Raw genomic sequence first — 18,737 nt, 5'->3', positions numbered from 1 at the left:
TTGTTACGCGAATGTCATGCGTGCTTTTTGACGGTAAAGGAATATTAACAGTTGGACGAACACAAACTGGTAGTTGCATTTGGAACGGATACGTATTAATACCTTCGGAACAGTCGAAATTAGTGGAAAAGTGTACTTAAATGGGTGCACGGTGAAATTCCAGTACAAGGCTTTAAAATACCTCTAAAAAATAACAACAAAATTTAAAATACATAGCAAATATGTGAACAAATAGTTCAGCAATAAGAAAAATTGCATTTAAAAAAGTGGAACACATAAATAGCAACCTTCAACTAATAAATATAATTAAAATTCCTACCCATTTAAGCATCTTTCATTGAGAAATTTTGCTGAGCGACGAAAATGGCCAAAAAGATACCATTCAATGTTGTTTTCGCCACCGGTGAGTACTATAAATTACCTGAGGAAGCGCTTACTTAGCTTATTAGTATAAAGCAAAAGGAACGAATTTAATTGCTCAGCTTTTATGTGGAAAATTCCTTTATATGAACTCCGCAATGCGTAATCATTTGGTTATGAGTATGGCAGCGTGTGCTCGTAACTGGAGAAATCGATAAATCACGCCTTCCTGCCCCAACTGCCATTATTCAGGCTACAGCCAGCCAGCCACTGCACTTGTTTACACACGAAGAGCTTTTACGCCTTCATTTGGGACTTGATAATGCATTGTTGCACTTCGAAATGATTTTATGCAACGATTTTCAAATTGTAATGCTTGAGATGAACACACAGATAGCTATGTATGGATGTATATATAGTATAAGTGCACTGGCTCTATTAATAATTACACTTACTTGTATTAAGTTCAAGTCCCCACACTCGCAGAAATTTAGTTTTTGATGTATTACCTTTTTCTATGAGACACATTAACACTTCACCACCGAAACTCCGTGACACACAAACTTACCTACTATATGCGTATGAGTATGTTCATACGTACATATGTATGTATTCGTACATGTAAGCAGATAACTATGTGTGTTGCAACAGCCATTTCTTTTGTAGACTCGTATGGGCACATCTGGCGCTTGTCTTGCACCTGGACATTTGTATCCTTAGTATCGTCGTAACGTTAATAATTTAGCTGGTCAGTTAACAAACTAGCTCTTTGTGTGTTCCGGTTAGGACTTTTGCTGTGCACATATTTTGATTAGTTATGACAGTTCGATCCATTCAGAAATGCACATATGTACAACATACATATATACATTACATGTTGTTTATAAATAAATTAGTAATATTATTACAGAAAGCATGTCGTAGGTCAATATTTATGTTTTAATTATTCCAAAGCCAAATTTAGGTCGGAATCTGTTCGAAAGTGTACTCGTAAATAAATAAAATACATATTTGTTTTTTCAGAAAGTGCGCCTAAAAGATGTAATGTAAAATAAGTAAATTATTTCTACTTATAACTGGATCAAATAGTACAACATTGTGTGCATATCAATGTCTTGTCAGCTACCGGAATTTAAGTTTAGACTCCTTTAATTCTACTGTCTACTCGAATTTGAGTTATCCACATTTTAAAAAGGCTTTAACTGACGGATAAGGCTAAGCTGTATAAATTTACTTTCTATACCCTTAATATATGCTCAGTTAGCCATGAAGTTTCTAACACTCAGAAGATCCTATGAAGTTTATATATAAATGATCAGAATGACGACCTGAGTCGATTTTTGGTAGACATGTCTGTTTTCTTGTATATACGCGGGTTGGTACCTCAGCTCAAATCAAGTCTTTGTATGGAGAGTTTTTTATTTGATAATATATCTTCACGAAATTTGGCACAACTTATTATCTAAAGAAACGATGAAATCTGTGAAGAAATTATTCAGATAGGACCATTGTAGCATATAGCTGCCATACAAAATGAACGATCAAAATCAAGTCTTTCTAAGGAAAGCTTTTTTATTTGACAATAAATCGTTACGAATTTTGAGGTGAACTATTATCTAAAGTAACGGTACAATTTCTGAACAAATTTTTCAAATCGGACCACTATAGCATATAACTGCCATACAAATAAGTTGCTACATGGCAAGGTAACCACACGAAATTAGGCATCGATTATTGTAAAATGTAGCCCTTTAATCTCCGAGCAATTTGTTCGCTATCGCTACTCCCATAAACATTAGTTTTGATTAGTAAAACATTTTGCAAATAACATACCAATTCCTCAACGTAATAAATATTAATTATAGCGTGCTTCCTATAAAATGGGAACTTTATTGCTTTTCCGACGGCCCTTTCCGATACATGAACGTTGCACTTAGTGGTAAATTAAATAAAATGTATAAAATAATATGTCACACATAACGGTAATAAATGTAAGTGCTTTGTGTAGCGGCAGACATGCAATCGAGCGCCACTTGTCCGCCTAACGGTGTTGGATATATGCACCTACATAGTTGGCAATTAGTGCGCTAGGTTATTGTTTGGTCGCCTGCTGTGCGGTGGCTGCCCTGCCTGCCCATTTGTGTTCGATTGAAGGCACGACCAAAGCAAAGCACTCTCGGCAAAGCACCCGTGCTCGTGTGTGTGTATGTGAAATTGTTTGCATTTATTTTGATTACTATCTACAAAAACGCGTGTATTTTCATATACTAATGTATGTGTGTGATTTTTTTGTGGTAGCCTCATGATAAAAGTGAAGTTTAAGGCTCAAATCGACCGCTTAATGCACTCCTTAGCGGCAGAACATGCTGAATGATGTAATAAGATAATATTTTAATTCTTAATTGAAAACATTAAGCTGGTATTAGCCTTTATTAACATCCCATTTGTTGGCCATTCATTGTTCAGAGTAATTGTGTGTGGGGCGTAGCATACTTCTTGGCGTGAATGCATAGTCACTGCTGTAGGCAACCGTGCAAGGCCGCTGAGTTGCGCTCAAGGCCTTCCATTGTAGATTTGTAAATGCATTTCGTGCAGTATGCATGCTGCAATCAGTAATGTTGGCACAACTTGCATACATTTTTTGCTTTTCATTTCATTTGCGGATTGTGGCAGTTAATCAAGATTTTTTACTCCGCCCAATTGATGATGGGCCTTCATAATTTAAGAATCGATGCTCAGACGAAATTTAATGTTATCACAAACTGGTTGAGTTGATCAATAGTATTGTTGCGAAAAGTGTTTTCTAATACAGATTCCTCTTTTTCAGTTTGGGTCGAGCCTTCATACCCTAACTTAAGCAAGCTTGTCATAAATATTTGTTGGTAGATTTTTAGTCCAAATGAACATACTTTTCAGATACATGCTTTAATATATTGCGCAATTTTTTATAACACAGTCGTGATTTGCCTTAAAAATCGTAAAAAAATGTACAGTTATCTCGTTTATGTGCACGCGGCAAAAACGAAACTGCATTATATGAAGAAGTTAGTTTGGCACTTAAAGCCCATTTATTTGGCATGCCATGACCCCGCTCGCCACTCCCTTTCTGGCCACTCCGCGGCCACAAATGCCAACTTGTGTGCACACACAGCGCATTTTATGCCGAAAATGCCGCAAAATATGCAATAAAACTGCGCTTTAATTTTGCACTTAGAAATGCTCTATATATTGCTATATTTTCATATGAATGTGTGTGATTCTTTATACAGATTTCGCTTGAAGCTGCTTGTTTACGCCTCAAATCATGCAGCAGACAGCTTTTTAACCCGAAAGTGCTGCATCAGTTACGGCGCTTTGCTTTTTTTTAACATTTTCTGCACACACACACACTGTTCAATTCGTTATTTTACAGTTAGTTTTTTATACAATAGTTATATCATTGAATTCATATATGTATATGCATAACGGTCCGTTGAGCGGAAGCCTTGTATTGCTCTGCAAGAGTTCATTGTCTATGCCTACATTCAGGCGTTTCCTGCCTGCTTTGAAGGAAATGTAATGGTATGTAACATATAATTATATGAAATATGTGCATTTTATATGCGTTTGTACTAGTTTGTCGCAGATATTTTCAAATGAAAGGGGTATGTGTGCATAGGGAAAGTGCAGCGATCGTTTTTATCGTTTGCAAGTAATATTTATTTGACAAGTCTGCCTGGAGGTAGGCCAAGTTTTTCTTAGCGGTGATTTCGACAAAGTATGTGTTTGTAATGAAGAGTTCCTTCACCTTCGTGGAAACTTTTACCAGCACTACATTAATTTAAGATAGTTTCAGTTTGTAAGAGATAATTATTGTAAAAAAATATTTTTTCTGATTTCTTTTTGATGTTTTTCTCTTTCTCGAAATTTATTTGTATAATTTTGTTCGGTTTCTGCCGCTACAACAACAACAACAAGATATGATCGATAGACCAGTCAAAATTTTGATTCTTGACAAAATGGAGACTTCTTAAAAAAAGTCGATGGCGAATTGAAGTTATCAAAAATCTTTTCCTTCGAACTGACCTGATCGATCCTAACAAGGGTCTCACTCGGACAGCTTAGAACTTCGGTCCGTGTTGTATCTAAAACTCCCATATAATAACGGGTTTTTCAATAAGAGCGCAACAAAAGTTTTTTTTTAATAAGACAAAAGCGGTTTGGAATATCAATGATTAATTCTTATTTCCTGGGAAAGTAAAATATATGTATGGCCACCACGGTCACGCCTGCAGAAGTCCAGATCCGGAACCCAACTTTCGGCGGATTTCAAGCATAAATCAGCCGATACTACTGTAATTTCACGTTCTACATAGGACAAAGTTCATCAATAGTTGCCGGCTTGTTGGCATGGATCATAGACTGGACGTAGCCTCACAAGAAGTAGTCTAACGGCGTCAAATCGCACGACCGAGGCTGCCAATCGACTGGGCCATTTCGTGAGATAACACGTTCACCAAACTTGGTTTTCAATAAATCGTTTGGGACAATCGCTGTGTTGCGCCACTTTGATGAAACCACATATTGTCCAAATCCATATCATCCAATTCTGGCCAAAAATATTCGGTTATCATTGAGCGGGAGCAATTCCCAATCACAGTAACGTGCCGGTCTTGATCATCACGGAAGAAGTACGGCTCAATTACGCTGCCGGCCCATAAGCCGCACCAAACCGTTAAACCGTAATGGGAACTCATGGAGTACATGTGGATTGCTAGCTGACCAATAACACATATTTTGCATATTGTCCAAGCCATTCAGCCAGAAATGAGCCTCATCGCTGAAGATGATTACCCGGATCATTTTCAAGTTGTTGCTCAGCCACAACGACGTCGCAGAAATGACCAATGCTTGCGAACGACGTGTGAGAGACGGATTTGTGTCTTCCTCAATTGATGTGCTAGCGGAAGCAATATTCTCCACACTACGGGCACTTCTTTGTCTCACTGGCACGGTATTAATTTTGTACTGTGCCTGCGGATTCAAATTTTTCAACCAGAACCACAATTGTAAATTTCATAGGATGATTATGACGACCATAAATTGGATTCTGAATTTCGGTAGTAAATTTTAATAATTTCTACTCGTTGTTTGATCATACATCTTTCCATGATAAAATGGCGAACCTTACTGAAAAGAAACGTCAAAGGAGCAGGAAAAAATATGGCGTCATTTGTTGTCCCCATCGGTCTACTTTTATAACGTACCTATTGAAACCTATTGAAAACCCCTTTAGATAATAAAACTTATAAATCGACAAAGCGCTTTAAGCCTATCACAAAATTTGTTGGGATGGCTAATGTTAGTTCCCACAAAATCTTCTGGTTCGCCAAAGGTAAGACTGCCGACAAGTTTCAACCTCAGTCAGGCAAAGATTATGGAATATATGAAAAAGGCCAAGATGTTTTCATCTCAGCCCCTTCCATACAACTTTCACAACTAGTGTTCATCAATATTTTTAGCCTAACCGCATGTATGCTCACTAAGATTGACGGAGAGCTCATTACAGAAAAGACCCCCTTTGACCCATACGTGAAAAGCTCACTACGTCACTTGTTATTGAAACGAGTACCTAATCCCCGTTTGGATGGTAAGAATTAGATAAGTTGTCGTCGACGTCATCCACCGGTAGGCCCGTGCTGTTTCGACGCGGTCGGACCGAATGGAGAAGGGTGTCAGATGACTTAGCAGGGCATGCAAGGAGGTGGCCAGTGTTATAGTTCATTTTGCTCCTTAACTGGGAGCATACGGGCCTCTTCGTCGGTATGTGAGTATAGAAAACGCCGCCAGGAATAGCGCGTGCGCCCAGTGATCCAAGTTTTCAGGCATCCAGTTAAAAGAAATTTCAATTTCGGCGTGTTCTTGTTCGAACTCCTTCATATACCAGACTTCCTGAGGCCTTAGAGCGCAATTCTTCACACTCTCCTCATGCAGCATTAATATAAAGACTTTCGACCAAGGCTATCATTAAATATAAGCGTTTATTAATAAACAATAACTTTAACATAATTATATAGTTGTTGACAATGCTAAATAACAAACTAAAATAAATTAAAGAACAACTTTCTTACTTTTTTTAATTAATTTACTAATTACCGTCAAATAAACTATGAGTTAAACATACTGAGTACAAGCACGTAAATACTTGTTATTGTTGCTTCCGATATTTAAGTTTACCTAAAAATGAACGCATCGGCGCAATCATTGTGAAGATATACACCAAAACCGTGGCCAAACTTAAGACTACAATAAATTCCGGATCCATATATTTATAGGTGAACTTAGTGCGGTAGCCGAGGAAGATGGCCAACATGCCCAGCGTAAAGGCGACCATACCAGATAAATTGTGTCTGAATTTCAGCACTGCCGGTGGGTGCGATTTTTGTATGAACTTTGGTTGAAAATAGGTGACGGTGCCGCCAATAAGATTCATGAAGCAGAGCAATGTGGCAGCAAGACCTGGAAATTGCAAAGGATTTGCGGAATTCTTACTTCTCTGTGGCGATATTGAGCAGATATTTTGTGTATGTGTGTGTGTGTGGGAGCGTGGGAGCGTGTGTTGGTCGCTTATTACTTGCAACCTTGACTCTTACCTATTTTGCCATGCCACGTGGTGAAGTGCACTTCCTTCTGCGAGATTTTACCAATGGAGCCCAGCAAAGCCATCGCACCGCCCACCAATTGTATGACACCGTGAATTTTTGATTTAGTGCGGTGAGTGAAACGATTCGTTACGAAGTTGATTGGATAATGTGACATGAGCGCTTCGGCCATCAGGACATGGTACTATTTTTATGGTTGTGTAAAATATTTGTGTAAGCAGAGTTGGAAGTGTTAGTAAAAGTTATTTAAAAATTTTGTTTTATTTGAGGTTAAATTGTTTTGATACATTGTTAGTTAGTTTTAATTTTATGAAAAGTTTTCCCGCTTTCTCATAGCTCGAATTATATGTTTTGTCCCTCATTCACTAATTAGTTTTAGTTATGTTTTACTTCTGCAGTATTTTTGCTTATTGAGATTTCGTAGACAAAATACGACCAATAACTCAATAAATAGCGACCGAAGCTTTTATAAAGCATAAATAATACTTAAGATTGCCATGAAAATATTTGAAGGCCTTACAAAACTATCGTCCTACGAATGCTTGTTAAAGCTCGTCAAAGCTAGAGTTATGCCCTCTTTTCTAAAGCTTCCATCTAAAGTTAGGTAGTATGACCAGTGCTTATTATTGTTCTCATCCAAAATAACCAGCGTAGATTGTATATTGGGCTTTGTAAACGAAATTCATTATTTTTGCATTAAATTGGACGTTTAACCTAGAATTATATGGTAGTCGAAAAAATCGTTTCGTATTTTTAATCAAATTTCAACTTTTTTTATATTCATAATGAACTTTAATCACCAATTATGTACCACTTTGGTGGACAATTTTTTCGCTAGAGACACTATTCCATCAGTGTAAAACTTTTTTGGTTTTTCGGCGAAAAACTGTGACAAGAATTCACAAGCTTCTCTTGAAACCAACTTTACTCCATTAAGGGAGTTCTGCACTGACCGAAACAAATGGTAGTCCGATGGTGGAAGGTCAGGGCTATATGGTGTATGCATCAAAACTTTCCAGTCAAGCTCTCCCAGCTTTTGCCGATTCATCAAAAATGTGTGTGGTCCGGCGTTGTCCTGATGGAAAACGTTGTCCTTTCTGTTGATCAGTTATGTCCGTTTTTTCGATTGCTTGCTTCAATTTCATCAGTTTTTGACAATAAAATGTAGAATCAATCGTTCGACCAGACTGGAGCAGCTTCTAGTGGATTATTCCTTTCCAATCCCACCAAACACTCAGTGTAACCTTTCGAGTCATCAATCCTGGCCATCCCCAGAATGGATGCTAGCGAACTATTGTTGTGCTACACGAACTGATACAGCATCGTCTTCAAAAACTTCACAAATTGTGGCGTGTGTCGAATTTTTCATTATGTTTGCTCATTTTTGAACAGCTGTAACTTTTTTTCAACTTCCCCAAATTTATTTTTTGTTCTATTTTTGGTTAAATGAAGCTTAAAATCTCACTTTTCCAACACTATATGGTAAGACACAATGTGATGGGTAACACTGGAGCACTGCAACGACATCTATTGAGAAAATATGAAAAGACTTTTTCGACTACCAATATCTTTTTTAGGTGAAATTTGCACTTTTTTCGATAACTTGTTGTCACTTTGAGGATAATTTCGTAATACCTCTCGCATAGAAACCCCTCATCCATAGTCGCAAAATACTCTGTCACTCGACTTCCACGAGCTTCTCTTGAGACGAATTTTTTCAACAACAAAATCATTCCCCATAGTCAGCAATAGGTAGTAATCACTTGATGCCAGGTCCGAGCTATAAGGTCGATGCAAAAGTATCTCCCAATGAAGCCACGGACCTTCTGGCGACTCACTAACGATGTAGCCCGGCCGCTTCTGCCCGATTGCTTCAGACGATCGAACTGTTGGCGGTACGCGTTCGAATAAAGAGTTTGGCCGAATGAGCTTACGGTTTCAGGAGAGTTTCCGCCAGCTCTCGGAAATTCGACCACTACTGTTTGAAGCTTCAACAGCGATAGATATACGGTCAAGGAGATATTTTGTGTTATATTAGTAATAGTAAATGGTCCCATAGGTTATTTTGAACTATATTTAGCTCATGGACGATAGAAAAAATTTTTGTTTAATGGTCGAACTCGACTATTATTTTATCATTATTTTCGACAAATGGGCTTCCACGGCGTGGTTCATCTTTGACATCAAAGCACCAAAGCAAATTCGACAAAATAAAATTTCATGCGATTGTGTGTTACGGTATCGGATCCTTAAAAATTATTAAAATTATCAGCCGCCTGACTTGTGTTTTCGCCATTTTCGGTGATGAAATATTAAATGTGGTGTCTTTTCACTTTGCCATTTAGAGTCCTAAATTTTAGTTGTTTAATGTTGTATTTCGAGATGCTGATTACTAAAGCTAACGCCTGGGAACAATAATAAATTTATTTTTACCAGAACTAATATACATCTATTTCTATTCGAGACTGTTCTAAGCCCTATTATGAATAATTCTAAAAAAATGCAAATCATCATGAAAGACTATTCTGCGTAAAAAATTAGTTTATTATATGTATGTATGTACATGCACCTGTGTTCGATAAGCATATAATACCAATTTCATAAAAATTTCAATAAAACTGCAATTACATTTGAAATGAGTAGACACAAATTTGGGAACACACTTATGTCAGCCAATACATACAGAGCATAAACAACTGTCAAGAGATAACTCAAATAAGTATACCGCATGTCTTACTCAATTAATCGCTATCATAAATAATAAAAGTCAATAACTCGATAAGATATGCATGCTTAGAACCGTTTTCACAATGTCTGGTTAGCAGCCAACTGTCAGTTAACTTCCGGCTAACTTAACCAAAAGTCCTTTTTTCGGCAAAGAACCTTTATTTTAACCATAACTTAACTGACATTGAGAAAACAGCGCTTAGAAGCTACACAAAGTCGATGGTTAGCGCACTTTGACCTGCTTTGAAATGAATATCACAAAAGTTAACTGATAACTACCGCGGTACGTCTGTTATAAAAACTGCCGTTAATCTATAAAATCTTGCGCACCCCTACATACCCCAATGACGGTTAGGAAGGCATGCATTGCGGTGTCTTGGAAGTTTAGACTGCGTCCCAAGACGGTGAAGTAGAGGCCAACTAGTGCGATCAAAATGTGATTGATGGTGTTGAGGAGACTTTGCAACTGCAGCCAAATCGAGTGGAACGCTTTTCCCGACGATAAGCTCGCCGGCGCTGCTGAATTAGTCACTTTATCAGTTTTTGCTGTCATTTTAGACTTTTATGATCCACAAAAGCGCAAACAATTCACTTTATGCAAGCACTTTTAATTAAGTATAAGAGTTATTTCATAAAAATGAATTTGTCGTGTCAAATATTTGTTTTTCGTCAGCACTTTACTATGTTTAATTCTGATGTGAACCGTGTTTTGAGTGTAACTAACGTGTCGCGGTGCGAAATGTCTAAGTATATTCATTCTACACTTGTGCTTGCCTGCTGCTCAGCTGTTTGGATGTAGGATGAAGTGGTGGAGCACGCAAGAGGTGGGACATATTATCAAGAGCGCCAGTGCGAATAAAACTAAAAAAGCACACGTCAGAGCATAATGCATGCATACCCTGTAGGGAGAGCTTGAACTAGTGTAAAATAAACTAGTGAGAGCATTGACCCAATTTGTTGACTTTAGAAAATAAGAAAGGAACGGTAAATTAACTGTAGCACAAATTTTTAATTTCCATTTTATTTTGTCTCAATTATGTACATACTACGGGTATACGACAGGGACTGTATACACTATACATTGTGACAAAAAAGTAACCGTATTGTAAATAAAACGCAAAATATTTAATTATTCATAAATATTTATTTTGTCGCCTTCAAAGTAATCCCCACCGGATGTAAAACACCAATGCCAACGATTTTTCCGTTCCTCGAAACATTTTTCATAAAAACTTTTTAGATGAAAATCTAGTGAATACGGTAGTTGATCGATGGTACTCTAAAGTCGGTTACAATCGTGGTATTTTTGAAAAAAAATTTCACTCTATCCGGACTAGTCGAGCAAGATCGCGTTTCATACCCACCAAAATCTTTGGAACTCATGAGAGAGGTTGAGTTCTTTTAAAACCTCCCTAACACTTGCCTGACGATTTTCAAGCACTATATCTTTTACTTTTTTAATATTTTCAGCAGGTTAAGACGACGAAGGTCGTCCAGTACGAAATATGTCTTCAATGATCTTTCCACCGCTTTTTTAGGCTTTCTACCGCCCGTAGAGTTGTGTTTTTGAATCACCGCAACTCTTTTTAACATTCGCAACAATTCCGCAAACGACATTTGGTTAGAAATATAAGCCAAATTGTTCGATATTTTTTATATGAAGGTTTTATATATAATTTTTTGAGTTCACACTTTGCATTTTCTTCTAAAGCGTTTCTGTTTCAATACGTTGATACGAAAAATTAATAGTGCATTGCTCTTCGTAACACATTTCTTACTGGGGTTATCTAAGTATGTATATGTATGAATGAGGTCCATCATTTAATAGTGTGGGCTTACGGGTTGCCACTCTTGATATTTAAGTTTCGGTGTTTTCTTTCTGTTTGAAAAAAATTACAAGAAGTAAAAAATTAAGTTTTTAAAGAATAATTACATAATCATTTTTGTTCATTTGGTATTAGAATCTCCAACTTACTTAATACAATAAGTCGGTGAGTCTTTGCTAGATTTTTCATTACTTTCCATCTAGGCACTATGGGGCAATATACATATGTACATGCATACATATAAATGGTATATAAAACATAAATTCTGAATCACGCATTTTTAAAAATGTACTAATAACTGATCCCGTATTAAATATTTTAGAATTAGCTTGAAATAGTTAGAAATAAAAAAATAATAAAAATGCTCTATTGGGTTATTACTTCCCTAATTTGGAAACCTGCTTCTCAAACGTACGTGGCATCTCTATATGCATCTCTGCGCACAAGCATATTTACATATAGTAGCAGTATTTATGTTACTTGGATTCGAAAACTCGTTTACTCTGCTTTTATGACTTTGTTTTGTTCTCGCTATATATGTACATATGTTGTCACTCAACGCATTTGTGTTTGTTCGTTCACCTTGTTGTTGTTCATTGAGTTTATGTGTCTCAATTTTGGAGTCATTTACGGGCAAGGCGCTCAGCCAGAGAATGTAGGCTCAGCTGCTACTTAAGAGTATTGTTCTCATGTTGAGCAAATCTATAATGTGTTGGAGGTCATTTCTATTAATTTCAAAGTTGTTAATCTAAAGGATTAACATATACACGCTAAACGCCTAAAACTATGCAACTATTCTAACATTTTTCCATTTCTCTTTCTCGTTTAGATGAAGACCCCGCCTTTCCTGCTAGCGAACTCAACACACATGGTCCGACAGTACATGGCTGGCGTAGCGCTCCCGGTAACACCATCACACCACATGACATCGTACTGCGTTTCCACCGACCAGCGAAGATATGTCGAATACAAATCTTAGCGCATCAGTTCCATATTCGTAAGTTATCCTATCCTTAAATAATTTTAATAAAAAATTCAACTCAACATCCTCTTTTTTAATTCTTCAATCAGCTGAGAAAGTTGAGCTATGGCTGCACTACTCGCCAAAGGGCATACCGAGCACACCATCCTCACAGTGCTTCGATTTCCTCGGCTTTGTCGCGCTCTCCGACAACGCGGCCACCAATTACAAGTCACGTGAATTGCAAAGCGTATCGGTGAATCCGCGACGCGGTACACATCTGAAGCTACGCCTCAGCGGCGCACATCGTAACGACTACAATCCGGACGAACAAGTTGCTCTGATTGCCGTCAACGTCTTGGGCGAAGAGTTGGATAGGAATGTAACGGTTGCAGCGGCAGAAAGTGCTGCGCAAGCAGAGTCGCAAAACGCCGGCGGCAATGGCAACGGCGCTGCTGCTATAAGCAATGAGCAAAACAATACCGACTTAGTGGCTCCGACTGGGTCTGCGGCTGAGCCAGCTTTGGTTTCCATATGCGATGATTTGCTTTTTTCGATGTATGTCGAGGAGTCTATTGCGGAGATTATACGTGAAATGGAGGAGAAGAAATTGCAGGCGGTCGGCGCAGAACGTTTTGAGTATGCGCGCAAGCTGAAACTTTGTATGACAGCGCTTCGCACGGCTGGGGAGCGTTTGGGCCGTTACGCGTTGGCTAAACGTCAGGCGGTGCAACAGGAGGATTTCACTACCGCCAAGCTGCGGAAAGAGCAAATCGAAATGTACAAGTCAGTAGTGTTAAAACACCTGTTGGTCAAGGATTTACTGGAAGCGAACGGCTTAAATGCTTCTAATGATTTGGCCAGCGAAGTGTATGCCAGCAAACCGATATTGCCACCTGCGCCAAGCCTGCAAGACGTCGCACAAGCGCTAGCCGAAGCGCACTACCAAACAAGCACAATGAGCCCGAAGAGCGTACAAGACGATCGTTACTCCCTGGATGGTTGTAGTTCGAGCGGCGGTGGCGGTTGTGGTGGTACTACCAATTCTGCACCAGCTGGTATAGCACAAACTCATGCAAATGATACTCTCTCACTCTCATCAAATGCGAATCTGCGGAAATCACACGACGACATACCTGTTTCGCCCAAGTTGGGGAAAGGACGTAGTCCCAGTCGACATAGTTCGCCCATGTCCAGCCGTCAAGGTTCGTTGCGCCGCAGAAACAAAAGTGCGCCCCGAAATTCCTATGAAGATTATGAAGAGCGCGCTGTACCGGCGTTGAGACAGTAAGTTTAATGGTGTTCTAGTGCGTGGTCGTAAATAGTATAGAATTTATTTTAGAGTATTGTAGTGGTAGATTAAGGAAGTACTCAACTCAAACTAATGCTAAGACAACCTGCCATGTACTGTGGATACCTTATATGGATAAGTTTCTCTGTGATACCTGACCTTCTACTCCACACCTTAGTATCTCCACTTTTTCGGACGGAGGTCCAAAGTGTGTCTGAAATATTAGTTATAACAGTTTTGTCGAAGGAATTACTTATTTTCACAACGAATTTATTGCTATAATATAGGAAAAATTAGATACTGTGAATGGAAGAATGAAAGCTTTCCAGTACGCATCATCTTAAAGGAATTTAAATTCTTTTAAAAGTGGTAACAGTGTTGAACTTTGTCCGCCCGCTGATATGAAATGCCGAATATGGCTTGGCCGTTTTATTGTCCGGCTCGAATTGCCGATTATTCCTAATAAAAAATTAAAATCCGAAGGCCTGTAGCTTCAGAACAGCACTAATTCGACCCTTCGTCTAAATTTTTTACAAATAGATTTCCGTATCATCTCATAAGTTGTAGTTCATAGAAAGTTTTATGCATGACGCTTATTTGATTAAAACTCATCCGATTCATTACTATATCACTTAGAGTTACACACCTAGAAATGTTACCCGTAATACCACTTAGTCCAACTCGCTGTGGGACATTTTATATATTTTATTCCGTAAAAATAGTCTTGTACATACTATGTATATTGTAGCGTATAAATTATGCTCTGGCGACCTCATAAACATTTCGGTGTACTTTTAGTTGATTTCTGTTTTTTCTTCTTCCTTTCTTTTTATATAAAAATTGTGCATTTTCTGTATGAAAAAATCCTATATCGGTGTTTGTTGCAATGTACCCATCACATGTATTTGCATTACACTCTCGTACGGTAGTTCGAATACTAATGAATTTTTAAGGGAATGTCAAGGTACTGCTCTATTGGAGGCCGATCCTAATCGCGGACGTTCGCGCTTAAACGATCGCGAACGTCGTCAGGCTGCACTGCCGATTCTCGTGTTCGGCAATGATATGGTAAGACCACATACTCGTAAAATAATATTCCCTTTAACTATCATTTCACAAAAAAATCTCGGCTTCTCTTTTGCAGGTTGAACAATTCTATTCGCGTCAATTCCAGGATCGTGAGGATGGTTTGATTAGTTTGCGTAACTTTCTAAAGGGCGTGGATGCCGAACAGTCGAATACGCATGCAAACAATTCGGGCAGCGAGAGTACGGCCGGTCCTAACAAGGTGGCGCGCAGTGCTGCGCTTCTGCTTCACCGTGCGGTACGCGACGCTGTCTACTCGGTGTTCAGTCAAGCCACCGAAACTGTACGCGTGCTCTTTCTCGAATATGTGCCTAGACGTGTGTCACAAAGTGAAGTGGCCCGTTGCGTCGACCGTTTGCTGCCCGAACTTTTAGCCAAGTCTGGTGATCCATCAGCGCGTATCCACACTTTGGCCCAACACACCATACTTAGTATTGCCGCTTGTCCAGAGGTGATCGAGCAGCATCTGGTGGCGCCAGCGCTTTCACGTAGCGTTAGTTCGGGCACACATCCACGGTTGGCGCTTAGTCGCATGCAAATGCTGGAACAATTGGTACTGAGTCAAGGCATCGGCACCGATAAGCATAGCGGCTTAACCTGCCGCGCACTATCCGAGTGCGGTTGCTCGGGTATACATCACCCCGCCGAGCCGGTGCGTAAGGTGGCCGAACGTATTTTGTTGCTGGTATATAAAGTTAATCCACGTCTAGTGCGTAAGCAGCTACCACCGGACGATGACATAACCAGACGCAATCTGCTCTATCGTCAATTGTTCACCGAATTCGATAAGTTGGATTTGGAGCGTAAGAAGGAAATGCTAGAAGCAAATAAATACTCCGCACACAATAACAGTGATCCAATAACGCCACCACCAAACCGTGGTCGCAATGATTTGGAGCACTTGCAGCAAGCCACGGGCAGCGCTGGCGGTAGTAGCTGCGGTGGTGGTGGTGCTGGTAGTGGCAGCGACAGCCGCAGCAGTCCTTATGGTTATATGTATAGCACAAAATCACCGGATCTGCAGTCCAGTCCGATGCGTCGCTCTGAGACGCGCATACTGAAAAGTAAAAGCGGCCATGCGCTTGGCGGCACGAATGGTTATGCGAGTGGTAGCAGTGGCGGAGGTAACGGAGTAAGTAGTGGCAGTACCGGTGGACTGGTAGGCACATTTTCTAACTGCAATGGCAAACAGCAATACAATGAGCAACTGAAGCGTTCGATGATATCTGCAAGCAACTCCAGGAAGGGATCAAATTCGAACTCAAATTCGGAATCATTAGAAGAACCACCCGATTTGATGTGAGTATTATAAAATAGAATATAATCAAATAAATATAATGTATAGTCAGAGGCCTCTAGGAGTGGCGTTATACCTAGAGTATCGATCCGCTGTAAGGATTATGTTACCACCGTTAACTCTCAATTACCTATTTATAAAAGCCCCACATGACGTGAACCACTGAGTTTCAAGGGTTAAAAAATGGATTAAGTAGAAATAAGCATAACCCTAGATATCTCTTGTAATATAACTATTGAATGCCTTCATACTATATGCAATGCTCTTATTACCTTTTCAGCCATTGCCCGTTTTGCGATTGGTGCTGCAGCAGCAGCGATCAGTCTCAATTGGATCGACACTACTGGAAGTCCTGTCCTTTCCTAACCAAGTGCCCTCAATGCAGTCAAGTACTGGAAGTGGCGGCCTTAAATTATCATCTCACAAGTATGTACTGAAAAACTGTCGAAGCCTGCTAGAAGCTCTCATTCAATGTACTTTTATTGATATGTTTTATAGAGGAATGCGAGGCCAAGGATAGCTATGTGATGTGTGAACGCTGCACCGAGTCGGTGCACAAGCAGTTGTATGACTTGCATCAAATGGAAGACTATTGCCGCGGTATGCTAGCATTTTGTGAAATTTAAAATTTGTATAGTAGTGGAATATGTTTGTATGTATGCTTATTTTACAGAATTGAAGACAGGTGCTGCGCGTTGCCCACTGTGCCACGATGATGTACATCTGCCACTGGATGGTGGCTGGAAGTTACACTTACTCAGCTCTACAGGTTGTCCTGGCAACACTAGACGCCGTGCAAAAAAATCAAACTAACTTTAATGTTTAGCGAATTTTAGTAGTAGCAAACACATACATACAAACCTATGTAGTTTAGATGAAGTTTAGAAAGCGAATTATTAACTACCCTTCAATGGAAGAGTTGCAGTGCTGCGTGCCGGCAATTAAACACTCACTAAAACAATTTCAAAAAGGTAGGCAACAAGAAAAAAATTATAAAAAACAAAGGATTATTTTGAAATTTCGCATTCAAAGGGATGTATTGAAAGCCTTCATTCATCGGATTTAGTAATCGTTAAATGAATTCTGTTATAACTTATAACTACGCGAAATAAGTGTTTACACCCATACAGGCGCAACTGAGAACTTATACATAAATATATACGTAAACTTTAATTAGGGATTTGTGCAAAATACGTTAAAAATAATTCTCGAAAGCGTAAAAGACGTTTTTAAAACAACCAAAAAGTTAATTATAACCGCTTTTGTAAGAATGCATATACTACATATGTACATATTCTATTTTTACAATTTGCAGTTACTTAATGAGTTTTATAATCGAATTTAAACAATGTGTTTTTGTAAACCAGTGAGTATGTATATACCTATAGTATAGTCTAGAAAATCCTTTAAATTAAATTACTGTTAATTTATAAAAATATTTCTTAAAATAAGTTTGCTCTGCTTAGTTAAAATGGTAATTGCATTCCTAAGTTGTTAACTTTTATACTAACACAAATTTATACTTTGTTTTTTAAGTGAAACCTAACAAATTTTATAATAAGTTTTATATTGCGTCCAAATGATTAAAAAAACCATCCAAAACTACACTAGAAAGATACATAAAGCGAAAACTTATACGAATTCAATTTAGCTACACAAAGTGATGAAAAAATCAATAAAGTATTCATTGAATAAATAAATCAAAAATCAAAATTAATAATCATTGTTTTATTGCGCACGAAATATGTAATGGTTATTTCAAAAAATAATATTGTTTATAGTAATATCTATATTTATTTACCGTTTATATTTTTGTTTTTAAATACATAAATAGCGTACATTAACCATGCGTTGCACCGTAGGTTCTAAAAAAATATTACTGGAGATATACATATAACATGCCATATATTTAGCATACTACACCAAATACAGTTTGAAAAGCACTGTTGTGGCCATGCTCTTCGTTATTTTGACAGCACTCAAGCGGCATTTGCTCTCTCCACTCAGTTGATTTTAAGCGAAGTGTCAAAAATCGCCGCGTTGCTTGCAGCAGGAAAAAATTGATTTCCACTCATTTGTTCACGGGTTTTGCGGGCGATCGTGTTGTCGTGTGTTGTATTTTCTTGTGAATTGCACGATTTCGATTTTGCGGTGGGGTATATTACGTACGCATTTTTCTTTTTAATTAGATGAATAAAATCGTCAATAAATCCGGTTTTTCATAACACGAAATCAATTTTGAATTGCACTACAGAACGTCTAAATGTAATTCTAAATAATATCGATTAAGAACAAGTGAAATATTGTGAATTTAGATTAGTGAAAAAGCCTACATTCATTGCATCGGTTTATGTGTGTGAGCGCTGGATTGTTGCGCTAACCCCTCGTACCTGCTGTTGATTAGCCATCCTTCGCCGGATTTGTACGCATCTTTATGAACTGCTTGATTATTCCAAGCCGCCTATTATTTGTGTGTGTGCGCAAACACAGCTTGTAACAGTAACAATATAAATGGGACGTGTGTTTATAGCTATTTGCATACATTCCT

General features: G+C 38.5%; 2 protein-coding genes across 3 annotated transcripts; one reads left to right on the top strand and one right to left on the bottom strand.

Moving 5' to 3' along the window:
• The first annotated feature begins 57 nt into the window (after positions 1 to 57).
• LOC120767822 (centrosomal protein of 104 kDa) lies at positions 58 to 17,906 on the top strand. Of its 2 annotated transcripts, none has more exons than XM_040094107.1 (8): positions 58 to 403; positions 12,384 to 12,551; positions 12,626 to 13,802; positions 14,760 to 14,874; positions 14,951 to 16,191; positions 16,470 to 16,615; positions 16,688 to 16,789; positions 16,863 to 17,906. In XM_040094107.1, the coding sequence occupies exons 1-8, from the start codon at positions 364 to 366 to the stop codon at positions 17,000 to 17,002; spliced, it is 3,129 nt and encodes a 1,042-aa protein (XP_039950041.1). In that variant the 5' UTR covers positions 58 to 363; the 3' UTR covers positions 17,003 to 17,906. The 2 variants fall into 2 exon arrangements, with proteins under 2 accessions (XP_039950041.1, XP_039950040.1); XM_040094106.1 differs by having other exon boundaries at positions 14,736 to 14,874.
• LOC120767823 (cytochrome b561 domain-containing protein 2) lies at positions 6,362 to 10,841 on the bottom strand. The gene is made up of 3 exons (XM_040094108.1): positions 10,069 to 10,841; positions 6,993 to 7,185; positions 6,362 to 6,858 (listed from the first exon to the last, which is right to left on the bottom strand). The coding sequence occupies exons 1-3, from the start codon at positions 10,279 to 10,281 to the stop codon at positions 6,548 to 6,550; spliced, it is 717 nt and encodes a 238-aa protein (XP_039950042.1). The 5' UTR covers positions 10,282 to 10,841; the 3' UTR covers positions 6,362 to 6,547.
• Positions 17,907 to 18,737: the final 831 nt, after the last annotated feature.

This window comes from Bactrocera tryoni, chromosome 2 (genome assembly GCF_016617805.1).
Source record: "Bactrocera tryoni isolate S06 chromosome 2, CSIRO_BtryS06_freeze2, whole genome shotgun sequence".
In the NCBI taxonomy this organism is placed as follows: domain Eukaryota; kingdom Metazoa; phylum Arthropoda; class Insecta; order Diptera; family Tephritidae; genus Bactrocera; species Bactrocera tryoni.
Note: the sequence above shows the minus strand (reverse complement) of the source record. Positions and strands in the feature narration are given on the sequence as shown.